The sequence below is a fragment of the Pseudorasbora parva genome, chromosome 2 (genome assembly GCF_024679245.1).
Source record: "Pseudorasbora parva isolate DD20220531a chromosome 2, ASM2467924v1, whole genome shotgun sequence".
NCBI lineage: Eukaryota > Metazoa > Chordata > Actinopteri > Cypriniformes > Gobionidae > Pseudorasbora > Pseudorasbora parva.
The window spans coordinates 29,201,661-29,217,509 of record NC_090173.1 but is presented as its reverse complement, the minus strand read 5'-3'; the positions used below and the strand labels follow the sequence as shown (position 1 = coordinate 29,217,509).

The 15,849-nt window shown below is 38.3% G+C and overlaps 1 protein-coding gene across 8 annotated transcripts in view; it reads left to right on the top strand.

The window, feature by feature from the left end:
- The window catches only part of rbfox1 (RNA binding fox-1 homolog 1), a 321,986-nt gene extending 306,776 nt beyond the window's left edge, over positions 1-15,210 (top strand). For 7 of the 8 annotated variants that reach the window (XM_067414885.1, XM_067414877.1, XM_067414899.1 and 4 more), the window contains 3 exons: positions 968-1,032; positions 11,002-11,077; positions 13,184-15,210. In XM_067414885.1, coding sequence (XP_067270986.1) covers positions 968-1,032; positions 11,002-11,077; positions 13,184-13,306 — 264 coding nt within the window. In that variant the 3' untranslated portion in view covers positions 13,307-15,210. Of the gene's footprint in view, positions 1-967; positions 1,033-8,383; positions 8,437-11,001; positions 11,078-13,183 lie in introns of all 8 variants that reach the window. The other variant, XM_067414895.1, reaches the window with a different exon arrangement.
- The last annotated feature ends 639 nt before the right edge of the window (positions 15,211-15,849 follow it).

Genomic DNA, 15,849 nt, shown 5'->3' with positions numbered 1-15,849 from the left:
TATATATATATATATATATATATATATATATATATATATATATATAAATAAATTCAACTGTTTTGAATGTAATTTCTATTGGAGAAAATCAAGCTCAGTAAAAGTATACAATCGAATGAAAGAAAAAATGCACAAATCATTTTGACAAGTTAAATGGATGAAAAATAAAGATTATTATAATGATGAAAATGTTTTTTTTTACAGTGCCAGTATGACAAATGTTTTTATTGATGACATCCTGTGCACTTGTGTAAAGACTCCAGACAGAGGCATATTTCTGGTTATGTATTTATAAAGGGTATGATGTGGACTCAATAAGAATTAACTGTTACATAATAAAAAAGGAATTTTAAAAAAGTCTAAAAAAATGCACAGCACTGGCCACGTGGGAGTATTTTAAGCAGGCATCTCCACTGACTATGAAAACAACTCCGCTCAAATCAGCAGGCATATGCGCTTTTGACTGGATGTGTTTGTTTGGCCTTTTTGCCTAACTGAACATCAGATGTTACCGTTCCACATGTCGTTGGCAAAAAGAAGTAGTGTAGTATGACAGCGCTACATAATTAATCCTCAGATGCATGCATGAGATGAATAAGAAACTAGGTTGACTCACAAACATAAGGCTGCTGCTTTGTAATTAGATTATGCATATTTAATAGCTATGATTATGACATGTGCGTCCCCTCTTTTGGAGCATGCCGGCAATTGCGAGCGCCGAAACTGTGAACTCGGAGTGAACGAATGCGACGTTGTCGCGTGCTGCTCTCCAAAACCACTCCATGCCTCTTCATCTCCATGAGATTCAGTCGTACAGTCTCTGTCACAGCACATAACATCAAAACGAAATCCCCCCCACACCCCCCTCCCCCTCGCTCTTTTATTTCTCGCAAACACATTTTATAAAAAGTCCAAACAGCTGTTGTCAACGTGCCCATGTGAGCGAGTGTGTGTGTTGTGTTTCTAGGGTGGTTACGCTGCCTACCGATACACTCAGCCTGCTACTGCTACCGCCGCTGCCTACAGTGACAGGTAAGACACACACCGCTGCCTGCACACCACTGACAACACCACCTTACCAGGCCCTCCGGCAGGGCCCTTAACACCCAACCCACCTCCCCTGCCGAGGCAGCCTCGTTCTCTTTCACCCTTACTCCTCTGAGGTCAAACTCTCTCCCTTTGTCACGAGCAGAGGCAGGCGTGCGCTCAAAAAAAAAAAAAGGCCAGCCTGATTTATTAGCCTAATTCCCCTCGCCAGTGGTGATGGGGAATATCACGGTGCCCAGTGCAGTAATTGGCAAATTAAATCAAATGAGATGTCACTGCAAATGTAATGGTGAAGCGCATCCATGGTGGAGCAACTGTAACTGCAGAATGAAGTGGGATAGACCTGACAGTTCCTCAGAGATGAGACAAAAGCCTGTTTGGCAGGGCGACCAGAGGAAGTCGTCTTGGCTGATTTTGATTTCCTTCTCTCTCTCTCTCTCTCTCTCTCTCTCTCTCTCTCTCTCTCTCTCTCTCTCTCTCTCTCTCTCTCTCTCTCTCTCTCTCGTCAATTGTGAGTGTAAGCTTATTGCAGATGGCACGCAATCAAGAATAAAGCAAATTCAGAGCCTTGATGTGATTGTAAAACATTCGCATGACACAAAAGCATATCTGCTCATGACTGTTAATGGCAAATAATGATCGTAATGCTGTCATCCGACATGTAACAACTGATATTGTGCAGGCATAACTAGATGAAGCAACACTTGATTATCATGTCATCTTAGCAGTGCTGTCATAATCTGTCAACGGTGTCCCTGCATGCCTCTTGAAAGTTGTGTGCTGTGAATCACACCCGACCGGTTGTGAGTGGTGCTCATCATCATTACATCATGTTTATGTAATCATCTCGGAGTGTTTGTGCGTATCCAGATCCTAGTGTCCGCGGCAAAGGCAGATCATTAGCCACGAATCGCACCCGAGCGCACATCTCGATGTCTGCCGGCCGTGAGCTGCATGTGGTAGAGTCTCTAGTGTTTGTAATTGTTGCCAGGCTTAAGATCAGCGTGGTTTCATGATCAGTTCAATAACCACATGTGTCCTTCTCATATGCAGGGACTTCTCTGAACAAATACAGTAGGCTGTCCTCGGAGATTAGAGCCAGATCGTCCTAAGAAACCACGCTATTGATTCCAAGGGCCCTTGTTGCTGTTATGTGGCTTCTTGTTATGAGAAATCTTTTATGGTATAGCAGTAATCGGATTTTCTATTGGTTCGATTACTCTCGGCTTAGGCAATCATGTAAAGATCTCATGCACTAGCTTGCACAAGTTGAACATTATAATATTTACTTATTTACCAATAAATGGAACCAAATTCACGTTAAAAATAAAACAGAAAAGATGTACAGTACCAATTCAAAGGATTGAGGTCAGATTGTTTCATGTTTTTGTAAAGTTGCTTATGCTTACCGAAGCAATTTAAAACAGTAATATTGTGTCTTTTGTGATTAGATTTTAAAATATTACTGCATTTACTGTATTTTTTTAATCAAATGAATGTGAAGGCAGAGCTGAATGTTCAGCATCATTCCTCCTGTCTTCAATGTCACATGATCCATCAGCAATCAGTCTAATATGATGCTTTACTGCTCACAAAACATTTCTTATCAATGTTAAATTACTATTGTGCTGCTTAATATTTTTTGTGAAAACTATGATAACATTTTTTAGGATTCTTTGATGAAGCACTGTTCAAAATAGAAGAAAATATTTGTAACATTTTAAATGTCTTTACGGTCTACTTTTCAAGTGAATCGCAGAGATTATGATCTTTTTATGCCATTGTAATATTGAGGTAAATTTGACAGCACGTCTGACTTTTATTTTGACGCCGTCTCTAAAAATGGCAGCACCTGATCACACAGCGCTCAATCTCCGTCTTAGTTATGGTTATTTCATTAGTTCCTTAATTATTTCATTAGTCGGCCAACCTATAAGATATCGGCATCGGCCATCAAAAAAACTATATCAGTCGTTTAATGACTATTTGATTGTTAAACTGATTGTTTAATGTAATGCTGTGTTTTAAGTTGTGCAAATGGATGAATCCATAGGTTTTTGTACATCTCAAAATTGGGAAGATCGTGATTCAGATCGTGATTGTTTGTTATAAGATCGCGATATGAAATTTTGTGAAGACCACCCAGCCCTAATTTAATGCAACCTTGCTGAATAAAAGAATGAATATCTCCAACAGCATAAAAAGAACTAACCCTACACTTCTGAATAGATACAATCCGGAACATTTCTAGTATAGTACAGCTTTTCACATTTATTAATTTAGCATTAAGTATGCATTCAAATATTTAGTCGACTTGAATTAATGTAAATAAGACGCTTTCCTATCTTGAAATGTTTCTGATCCTATATACGTAATTCCTGTTTTTATTTAACATGAATTCTGATCAATTTATTGGGAAATAACTAAAAAACATTGTGACATCAGAGATTTTTTTCGTAGTTCTGATTAAGTTAAGCATCAGTATTACTATAATTGCTCACACAGGCTAAGTATCAGACATCTGTGCACAGCTCGCCCTGCACTAATGTTTTGTCAGTAATACAGACCTTAGTCTATCTTTTATTATGTTCTATGAACCCCCTGAAATCACCTGTGGTTCAGTTTGTATTAAAAATGTAGTTATAGTAGACATAGTCATTGCTTCGCCAGTGGGCAGAGCTAATGCTAATGCTCGAACTGATTAAATTCACAAAGTTTCCTTAATGTTGTTTAGCTCTCTGCAGAAACCTACTTGATTGATTATGCAAATGAAGAGGCCTCTCAATAACATTTGAATTATTTTGTTTACCTTTAGACACATTTTGAGAATAATAGCAGCTTTGGGAAATTGAAACTGCAGCCCAAAATACAAAGTAGTTTTTTTTTTGTTTTTTTAGATACAAATTCCAGGTAAATTAGTTTGCGTAAGACTAGTCTTTCATGATGGAAATTACAAATGATTATTATTAAGAAGTCATACATTTTTTACATTTTTCTGTCGGATTTAAAATGATTGAATTATTCATTTGCGATGTAAATGACTTATAATCTCTCTTCCCTCATAAAAAAATTAATTATTCATGACTCAATGAGTAACCTTTTTAGGCAGTTGGCGTTTAATCGTTCAGTCTGCCTCCGTTAAAACAACCTCTCAGCGCTGTTAGATGTTATCAGCTCGTGTGAAAGATATCATCTCTGATCTCCGCTAATCCTGCGAGTGTTTTGACTGCAGTTGATCCCTTGCCTTCCACGGTGGCGGATATCAATACCCCAAAAGCTTTATCTTAACAAAGTGGCACACTCCGACACCCCGCCGTCCCCGCCGCTGGTCTCATTATCCTTTAGCCACTGCATCTGGTTACTGCTCTTTGTCAGAGCTTCACTCACTCTCTGTCAGATCAGGGGGTGCTGTTGGGATGCGGAGACCGGGTCAGGGCCGCTTCTCTCTCTGAAGTGGCTGCTCGAGGCTCGGCCGGTCCTGTCTAAACATCTGCGGGCCGGGTATACCTGGGTCGGCCTCGTTTCCTACAACCCACCGTGCTAGCATCAGCATGACCTCTGTCCCCGCGATGCTTGTTCAGGAAAGGTCGAGGTGGCCCGTTGTGCGTGTTTCTGGCGCTCCCTGGACTGAGCTGAAACCCTCAGGGGTAACAGCTGTGCAGGAAGCTAAGGCAACTCTTTAAAATCTTTGATCAAAGGCCATTCATTCAGTTTATTAGCAAATTATTCTGCTAGCACATACCAGACATGCTCATGGGTGTAAAAAGCACTGAGAAATTATACTGAAGTGAAAGTATGGGATTTCACACAATTAAAAAAATCATGCTAAAAATATACTTGAGTGACAGTATTTCTAAGTAAAAAGTCAACTTTATTTCTTAGAAAGTGTTGACACTTGAATGTTGTTATGTAAAGCCTCAAGTGTTTGTCTTCAAGAATGGTTATGATGTAATTAAAAATCTTTGCTTCGGATCAAAGATTATTTTGACATCTCTGTAAGGATGAATGCGTGTCAAATACAATGTGAGCAAATTAACTTTTATTTAAAAGATTGAAAGGAACATCATTTGACTTATTAGTTCAGGAAAACCAACATAAATACATTTCTTAAAAGAAATTAGCGCTTTTATTTAGCAATTAGGCATTCAATTGATCAAAAACAATGGTGAAAACATAATGTTACATAATATTCTTTTGAACTTTCTATTCATCAAATGATTCTGAAAAAAATATGTCATGGTTTCCACACAATTATTAAGCAGCAGAACTATTTTCAACATTGATGATTATACAAAATGTTCAAAATCATCATATTAGAATGATTCTGAATGATCATGTGACACCGAAGACTGGAGTAATGATGCTGAATATTTCAGATTTTACATTACAGGAATTATTTACATTTTTAAAATATATATCAAAATTGAAAACGAAAGTCTTACCAAACTTTGGAAATGTAGATTTTTTTTTTTTTCAATATGAGGATAGATTTATCTATGCTTAAAAAAGTGGGTTTTCATTAAATATTTATACTTCTACTCAATAATATTTCTAGTTTCAGGTAAAGTACTCTTTTTCTAAAATAATTTTCATGATAACACTTTACAATAAGGTTTCATTAGTTAATGTATTATTAACCAACATGATCGAACCATAAGCACTTGTAGCTGTATTTATTAATCTTTGTTAATTTTAGATAATAAAAATACAGCTGTTTATAGTTTGTTCTTGTTATTTCACAGTGAAATAACTGATGATACCAATTACAACTTTTGATTTTAATAATGTGTTTGTAAATGTTGAAATTAACATTAACAAAGATTAATCAATTTGGCAGAAGTGCAATTCATTATTAGTTCATGTTAATGAATGAAACCTTATCGTAAAGTATTTTTATGAATGAAGTACAATTACGTGCTTTACACCCCTGAATATGCTGGCCAGATGTCTGCATTTTGCCTGGAAGTGCCTGTGACTACTAATTGCTGCTACAAAGAGATGAAACTCAATTTTGTGTGTCTTATATTAAATTATTAAAATAAATACCAAATGAAACATTATACAGTGTAGTCTAGTTTACTACTGCTTGTATGAAGTGCTTGCGACTTGAGGGTCTTCATGAAGTGCATGTGGAGTCTTTAATGTGTATGAATGGTATGGTCATATATCTGAAGCCATTACATATCTAATTTTGTATATAAATTATAGAAAGTGCACCATTTAATGCATGTGTTCAAATGCATGTCTGCATTGAGCTTTACTCCTGTGTGTGTGTGTGTGTGTGTGTGTGTGTGTGTGTGTGTGTGTGTGTGTGTGTGTGTGTGTGTGTGTGTGTGTGTGTGTGTGCGTGTGTGCGTGTGTGCGTGTGTGTGTGTGTGTGTGTGTGTGTGTGTGTGTGTGTGTGTGTGTGTGTGTGTGTGTGTGTGTGTGTTTGCGCGTTGAGACAGTCAATACTGTCATGCCGAATAGAACATTGTATTCAAAACAAGCCCCCTAACATGATTAAGAGGGCCGATTCAATCCGAATGCTTAGCGGGAATGAATGATTCATTTAGTTATTAAATATAGCTCCAAGCGGCAATTAAAAATGGGCCTGGCAATATGGCGGCCAATGTCTCTAATTAGACGTGAGATCAAGCCATGACACATCATTTGTCACACCTGTGCAGTGACTCATGAAGTCTGTGTAATGCAACCAATGACTAGCTCATGCTAGTCATGTTTGTTTACCCAGAATGCACCATTTACCCACACCCTGTTTGCATTTACAGAGTCCTTGAGAAAATGTATTTTTTTTTATACTTTCATTTATTCATTCATTTCTTTATAACAGGGCTAGTCCTGTATACTTTTTCTGCTGACTTAAATCTGTAAATGTTTAAATGTAATCTAAATATATAGTTCACAATTCACAAGATTAAAGGTGCACTCTGTGCACCTTTTGATAGTTTTTCTTTTTCTTCCTTTTTTGGCTGTATTTCAGTCGTGATGAACTTACTGACATCTAGTGGCACTTATGATTGAATTAAAAGTCAACTGAAATTATTTTTTTTATTAATTTTTAAATACAAATTAAGGCAAGATATACTTATTTCAATTGGGGAGTTATTGAGTCACAAAAGTTTTGTTTAAAAAAATTCAGATTAAAGATTGTGAAAAACAAACAGTATTTGTATTCGTAACAACGATTTGTTTATGTTTTTTTGAAAGAAATCTATTATGCTCAACAAGGCTGCTTTTTAAAAAAAAAAAAAAACAGTAAAAACTGTACTATTATGAAATGTTATTACAATTTAAAATAATATTTTCTATTCTAAGACATTTTGGAATGTATTTCTGTGATGGAAAAGATGAGTTTCCAGCATCATTACAGTTGCTGAAGCTTTTTAAAGTCATTATTAAGTCTAATGTTTTTGTGGAAAATGTTTTCCAGGATTCTTTGATGAATAGAAAGTTCAAAAGAACAGCATTTATTTAAAAAAAATTAAAAAAAATTTAACATTATAAATGTCTTTACTGACTCTTTTTTGTTGTTGTTGTTGTTGTTGTTGCTTTTTTTGTTTATTCTGAAAAAATATATAATTACCTACCCCAATTATTTTTCAAAATGTACTAAATGTAAAACTTGTTTAATGAGTGCACCTAGTTATTTTGACATTGAAGTTAGTTTAGGACGTTTTTCTTTTTCCTTCTCTTCTTGTGTCACTCCCAAGAACAGTTTACGGTGTATGACATAAGCACTTTGATGTATAATATTATCTGCTTTGATTTCCAATATAATCCATGTATAATGGTCGCAGTCTCAGGTGTTCCTAACAGGCTCGACGACCGCTTTTATGTGACCGATCAAGGCCATCCCAGCGCTATTCAGTAATGCTGTGAATGCAGTTCCTTGACTTTTACAGAACAATAGTGATGGAGGGAGGGGGTTTACAGAGCAGAGGACATTTAGAGTGGCTAAATCCAAACCGTCTCGAGCACAGCTGCAGTTTCTATTGAATCGGCCCCCGTCCGAGGTTATGATTTAGTCTCATCTCTGATATACTGTGTGTCTTTTTTTACCCCTCTTCTTTATTCCCGCATTTGCATCTCCAACCCTGCCCCCACCCCGCACCCAGCATGCTCTTCCCTCTTCCTCCATGTTGATAACCGACTGTAGAGAGCAGAGCTCTGGTTCTTTTTGCTTGTGAACTAAAACCCATTTATGCCAAGCACCCTCACCATATATCCCCCACCCCCCCTTACAATCCCTTAACCCCCACCCCCCAACACCCCCCACCTCTCGTCCATCCAGCCAGTCAGCAGGCGGTATTGTAAATTTTATCTTCTCTTGCAGAAATCATTTCGTCTTCGTTGCAGCAGATGAAATTTCTTGTAACACCTCCTCAGGTAAAATAAATAAATATAAATGAATACAAAATCACCCTCACTTTCTCTATGCACCCATGAGGGAGCGAGCATATACCCCCTTTTTTTAATGCACCCCGACAGTGAGTGCTTCTATTGCCCGGCTGTCTCCTTATCTCTGCCCCCTTTGATTAGTAGATGTTACGTTTTTTCTTACTACGTTTCTCTTGAATGCTCTTTTTTGGACGAGTGAAGTAGTCTTGGAGTACTGCATGAGGATAGCTGGAAGGCATCGCATTCATAGTTCTCGTCTTCTGTTTCTCTCTCCCATGGCATCGCTTGGAAGAGGCATGTGTTCCTTGAAGAGTGAAATGAACACGCTTGTCACAAGCTTGGAATCTGTGATTTTTTATTTATTTTTTTATTTTTTTCTGTCTCAATCTTCCTTGTGTTCCATCATTACTTTGAGTTCTCCACCATCGCCCTCCCTCTCCATTAGATCCGTGTGTGTGTGTGTGTGTGTGTGTGTGTGTGTGTGTGGTTGCGAGAGAGGGCTCTTTTTGGTTGGTTTGTTTGTTATTGTTTTACAGGCGTGTAGTGCTGGTGATGTTGTCACTGTGGTATCAAGGTTGCTCATGTAGTGTATGGTGTCTTGCACATTGGCTGTAGGTGGCTAGATCTTGGGAATGACACTAGTGTGATTGTTACTGGTTTGAGTTGTGGTATACCGAAAGGAAAATGGACTTGTCCATCCATACATTGATTTTGTGACAGGCATTTTTTTCCCCCTTGCCTTTCTCCCCTCCACCCCCGCCTCAACCAGGGAAAATGAATATGCTAACAAGGCTGTAATTTAGCAGAAGGCACTTTCTTGAAGACATCAGCTGTTTTCTGTAAAACACAATTGGAATGTGTAATTTGGAGTCTGAAAAACTTGCAAATTATGGTCTAATTGTCCCAGTTCAATAATTGCTGATAACCCCAAAGGCCGCGTGTTCCCAAACCAACGTAATCAGTAAGTAAGAAAAGCAGTGAGAATCCACGAAAGGAGCATTAGAGCTCTTAAAGTACGGCCCTGCATTGTTTAAAGAAATCATAGAAATGAGCTGTCCATGCAGTCTCCTGGTGGGAAAAGTCAATACATTTAGAGGAATGGCGCTGCTGGAGCACGCATTTTCCAAAATAATGAGCATCTAGTCAATAATGCAGATATATCCCAGCCATCTGAGATTTATTAACCTGTATCTCAGTGCCCAGATCTAATTTAGCTGTATGTTAGAGTCACCGGTGTTCATTAACAAACATAGAGCTTACCAGTCTCATAAATCAGGGGGTGGGGGGGTTGCCTTCAACCTGTCTCGATGGACGGCAAGGGGAGTCTACTATAACGAATCTTGCAAAGGAACAAACCAATAGTCACAAAGAAGACTTAAAATTGGTTGTGCGTTTCCGGCAGGCACTGCTAGAAAACATCAACAGTGTCCTTAAAACAGCAATTAAAAACCTCAGTTCTTGCATTTCAGGTGACTTGTTCAATCAGAGATTTTCCCTTGCCTAAATCTTTAGGAATAATTCACCAGGTGCTGGTATCCTGGGGGTCACCTTTTCAATCGTAGCTCCTGAAGAGCAGAGGCAGCCCTGGTTTGATCACTGCACTGCATACTTATTAAAACTAACCCCTGTAAACACAGATAACGCAGGTCAAACAAAATACTTGGCCGTGCATTGAAATATGAAGACAGAGCGACTGTGGTAGTGAATAACAATGACTATACTAATTTGCAGTGGATTTAAACGCCTTAACCGCCAGTAGTGCCGGAATAAGTAAATTGCCTCATTTCTCTGCCTTCTGATTGGCTCTCAGATTTGCTCCAAAAACACCATGCATGCACCGCAAGGCTCGAAGCAGCATATATTTCAGGTTGTTTTAAACACAGCAACCTTAAAGTATGCTCGAACTTTCAGGGAGAACGACGTGAGATCTCGGGATTAAAGACTCGACTCGAAAACTACATCAAGCTCGCATTCACATTAAACATCCTGCCCTGACGAGGATAATAAAACAGATGTTTTGTTTTGTTTTTTGGGGCAAGTACTGTAAAACATTGATCTCTGGTCTGCTTGTTTTTCTCATGTGGTGTATTTTTTGCCTTTTTGATCAATATGCCTAAATTAAACTACTAAAAAATTGAAGGGTTTTTGTGCAAGTGTATTGAACTAGAAAAAAAACAAGCAAATTCCTCTTGGTACCATTTTGCCAAAGCTTGTATGAACAAAACGGATGTTGCCCTAAGCGCTGCCATCCCATAATCACAGAAAAAGAATGAGCAGAGCATCTAATGATGTCTTGCACAACTTTCCCTTCAACTTCCAAACAGTGATGTCTTCCTCTGCCCTGTGCAGCATGACTGCAAGAGCCATGTGATCTTCTCCTCTCTGACTTCATTTGATTGTCATTTTCCAAACACTCTGAAATCATCACCATACAGTACGTAGTTGCTTCAGTCCGTGACGTTGTATATGACGGAATGACATTTGTGTTTGCATATAAACGGAGCGATTTTCAACTTGCCGGCACGATCTAACCGTCTCTTCGTGTTTCCACAGTTACGGACGAGTTTATGCTGCCGACCCCTACAACCACGCACTTGCTCCAGCAGCCACATACAGCGTTGGTGCCATGGTGAGCATACTTCTCTCTCTCTCTCTCTCTCTCTCTCTCTCTCTCTCTCTCTCTCTCTCTCTCTCTCTCTCTCTCTCTCTCTCTCTCTCTCTCTCTACCTGCCGCTTCCTCTTTCTTTTTTCTCTTTGCTCATTACCCCTTTATTTATCCCTTCCCTGCTCTTTGCTCTGTGCACGCTTGTCATGTACGCTCATTCTTTTCCCTTTTTTCCCACCTTTTCCTCCTGCATGGATTTTAGCTCTGCTGACATCTCCTCACTTAAACTTAATTGAATTTGTCTCTTGTGCTAACGGCAGCTGAAATGCCACATTAATCCTCCCAGTAAACGTGATAAATGTCTTAATTTCTTGGCAGTGTAGTGCATGTTAGTTATTATATTTCTAATTTTGTGAATATCACCTAGTCGTGCGCTCCCCTTAATAGAATAATTAGTCATTTTGATAATTAAATCCATCACCTAAGTGGTGCTGTAGCAACAGCTAAAAGAGGGAGCGAACAGAGGGGAGACGGCTTGATGAAAGAGTGTGAGGAAGACCGTCAGGAGGCGCCCGCTTCGATGTGCGGCTTGTTTGCGCGTGGACTGCTTTCGATTGCAAAATGTCCACGCTGCACACAAAACGCACGCTGCAAAGATTAACTTGTTCATCTGTATTTTTGTCTAGTTTTCCAGTAAACAAGCTTAAAACTTGTTTAAAAGTTGCAAAAGTTTATTTGCAAATAGTTTTTTTTCCCTTTTCAAGCATAAACCTCTCTAAAGGTGTGGTCACATATACGGTTGCCCGTGAGTTTTTGCTGGTGAAATCTAGTCATTTCAATAGGAATCCACAGGATTGGGAATTTCACATAATATCGACTTATATTGACTTAACACAACGAAATGTAAAAATTAAACATAAGTTCACAACAAAACGAAATCAAGTCACAACACAACGGAAACAAGCCACAACACAACGGAAATGCTCCCGACCACTAGGGGGTTCGCTGAGTGGTAAAGTTAGTTTTCCTTGCCATTGCTCTATAGATTCACCAGTCTTACAAATATATAAACACCAAACAATGGTTAAGTGTATAACCATTGTATATCGACATGAAATATCAATTCAAAATCACCTACATGCATTATAGCTGCATTTTTATACCCGCTCCAACGGCGCTTGATGCCTAACGGAACATCTACCAATTCCACCATGTAGTTGAAACATATCATTTGTATTACTTAAAATTACTTTTACATTTAAAAACAGACATGTTAAACTTCCACAGTTTGGTTGTATTGGTAAAATTGACTCAGTAAAGCACAACATTAGAATTTGAACGTTTAAAATATTTAAATCATATAGTTTATAAGTTTAAACATTTGGTGGACTTGGCAGACGTTCCCTTAGGCACCGTACGCTTTGATAGCGAGTAAAAGCGTTCTTGGGTATAAATATGTAGCTATAATGCATGGAGGTGATTTTGAATTGATATTTCATGTCGATATACAATGGTTACATACACTTAAAATGAAAGTGTTTTGCATCTTGTGTTTATATGTTTGTAAGACTGGCAAATCTATAGAATAATGGCAAGGAAAACTAACTTTCCCACTCCGAGAGGCCCCTAATGGTTGGGAGCATTTCCGTTGTGTTGTGGCTTGGTTTCGTTGTGTTGTGAACTTATGTTTGCAAAAACTTTGCTGGAAATTTGCTTATGTGACCACATCTATTTTTTTTTTTTTTTTTTTACTTGGATAAAAAAGTTTTTCAGATATTTTCTTCAGCATATTATTCAGTTTTATTTTGTTAATTTATCGTTTTATGGATTTGCTCCTGAACGTAAGACAAAAATACAGCTTAAAAAAAGACTTTTGCAGTGTATGAAACTACATTTGTTGCTCTTTTTTATTATTTGCTCTGTTAACTCGTGTATTCTTTCACCCCTTTCCCGTTTTTAAGTAGCTAAATGCATCTCTTCTGGCATGAGGTGTGTCGTTGTGCTTGCTGCATGATGGAACGTGATTGGTTTCGTCCGGGGGGTATGTACGGTAAATAGCCTGAATGCTAGCGGAGGTCCCCTCTGAGCTGTGTCAATTAAACGTGTCCAAACCCGTGGCTTCTCTTCCAGAATGCTTTCGCTCCCTTGACTGATGCCAAGACCAGAAGCCACGCCGACGATGTGGGTCTCGTTCTTTCTTCTTTGCAGGCTAGTATATACCGAGGTGGATACAGTCGTTTCGCGCCATACTAAAAAACAAACAAAAAAAACAACAACCTTTCAAAACCTATTGAGAATCTTCCTGTGGGGGTAAAGGAGGAGTAATTCAGAGGCCTGGGTATTGCAATACATGCAGTAGTGCATCATTTTAGCATCTCTTAAGAGAGAGAAGACAAAAACGGATATTTTTCATCTTATACCTCAGATATTTTGTGCTGTGTATTTTAATATTGTGGGTTTTTAATTTCTAAAGATTACATAGATTGTTGGCTGTAGAGGTTTCTGTGGTGATCTAGAGAGCTGCTAGATTTTAAAAAGATGAAGAAAAAAAATAATAAGATACAAATTGTTAGGGCTTTATCATGTAAATGAGTTATGTATGATAAATATTCAAGTCACTTCGGGGTTATCATATTTTGTAAGAGTGTAAGTGACTAGAGTCGTCCAGTGGTTTACGCTTTCGCTGACATCGCCTTTTCGTCTTTCTTTTGGTTTATTTCGCTTCTGGGTTCTGTGCCGTAGAGGAAGAGTGCTCAGGGGGTGTGGGTAGGCGTAGATACGGGCGTCTGCGTGGTGGGAAGATGGAAAGACCGGGGGCTGCCAGTAAAGTCGGTGTAGTTCCCCCGAGCGCAGCGAAGACACAGAGCCGGTCAAAGAGACCACTGAGGTATCGATTATTTAAGCTGTCTTATATCAGTCATTACTCAAAGCCAAAGGTTATGTTCCTGGGGTGTTCAATGTGTATATTCAGACTATACATAGCAGCTCGTAGAAACTCCCCAAAAATTCACCATGACAGTCTTTTACTGTTTAACTATTATCTAGTCCTTAAGTCAGACCCTCGCTAGTTTAGGCCTACCACGAAATGTTCTTTTTATATTACAGTACTTCCAGTACGTCGATTGATATAAATGCTGACTTTTATAATACGGGAGAGACGAAACACGAAAAAGAAAAAAAAAGATGGCGAGGGTAGCGCCGGTTATATTTTTTTGTTTTTCTTTTTTTCTTTGTTTGTGTGGGGATTTTTTCTTTTTCTCAGAAGTTAAGAAGCTGATTATTTGTACAAGATGAGAGTGGGAAAAAATAAACTAACAGTGTATTCAATTTGATCTGTGCAGTGAAAATGTTCTCTTATACGAAAAACACAACTGTATAATGTTTTAGATTTAGTGTGGTAGACCAACTGTTAGAGAAAGGTGTCTCATTTTTTATGGAATCATACACAGATTTATATCAACACTTTACAAGTAATGCAATCATTATGTAGATATAATCATAGTATTTTTGTCAACTGTACAATTTTGCACACACAACCTGCAATTTTTTCATCACCACTTCTTCTTCTCACTTGTGAGACGTTCCGTTGACTGTTTTCTTTTGGTTCTCTGCTTCTTTCGAGTGTTTTGTTTTGATATCATTTTTAATGTGACATCCTTTGTACTATTATTTTCTAGAACACAGCCTTTACACTTTGAAACTGAGAAATATATGACTTGTGAAAAAGATATCTATATGTAAATAGGAATAATGATAACTATGTCATTTACAAGTGCTACACAAACAAGCTGTCGAGGTGTTCTTGAAGAGTCGCAGCTTGGCTGTGCATACGCAAAGACTTCCCTTCATGTTGTTTACAAGTATACCTAATTAGAGGTGTTTGTCACATATCTCATTTTTCTTTATTTTGTATTTATAAAAGTTTCAATTGCATAAAATACAAACAAAAGAGCAGCTTCAATTTATCCAGCTGCAAATATCCTCTTGTGTACTGTGTGCGTCACATCACACAACTTGGCAAAAATATCTTACCCACTGCTGTGATTCTGCTCTTTCTGCTTTAAGTACGTGTTGTGGACAGGCTTTCTCCTTGTCATTGTATGTGCATGCACTATGATCTGCATAACAATAACCATCAATAAAGTTTCTCAAGATAACGGGAATTTGTCTCGGAATTTCTTTGCACGATGCCGGGTGGATCTCATATTCAGATGATGGAGTGCGATTGTCCTCTGATCTGATTTCATTGCTTAAAATTGCATCGAAGAGCTTGAGGCAAAGGAGAAACGATCATATCCGAGGAGGTTAAGTGGAATTGATGCTTCCAGGTCTGAGGTGGCCATCTATACGGCCTTAAGAAGACTCGGATTCTTGCGGTCTGATTAGGTTATCCCTAACGCTTTCAGGGTTATGAAACATCTCCGGACTGCAGATGTTCCTACAAAAGCAAAGAACGACACACAATATGGGCTTATTTTAGGGGGCAGCTAAAGTTAAAGTGAAGCAAAATCCCAACTGGCTGTAGATTTTTCACAAAAGTTCTTCGGAGGAACATCATTTACATAATATTCTGAGCATGGTATGAAGAACATTACTTTGGAGAATGATGAGGCCCTCTCATCATCAAACCTGAACCTGTCTGCCCCTCGTAACTGTAAGTAGCAGATATTCATTATCTTTCTCTCATTTTGCCAAGGTATGAAGGAATTTTATAAATTATGTATACTACAGATAGTTCTAATTGAAGAAAAGAAGAATTACCCCACGTTCTCGATTTGATCAGTGTAATTGGAAAA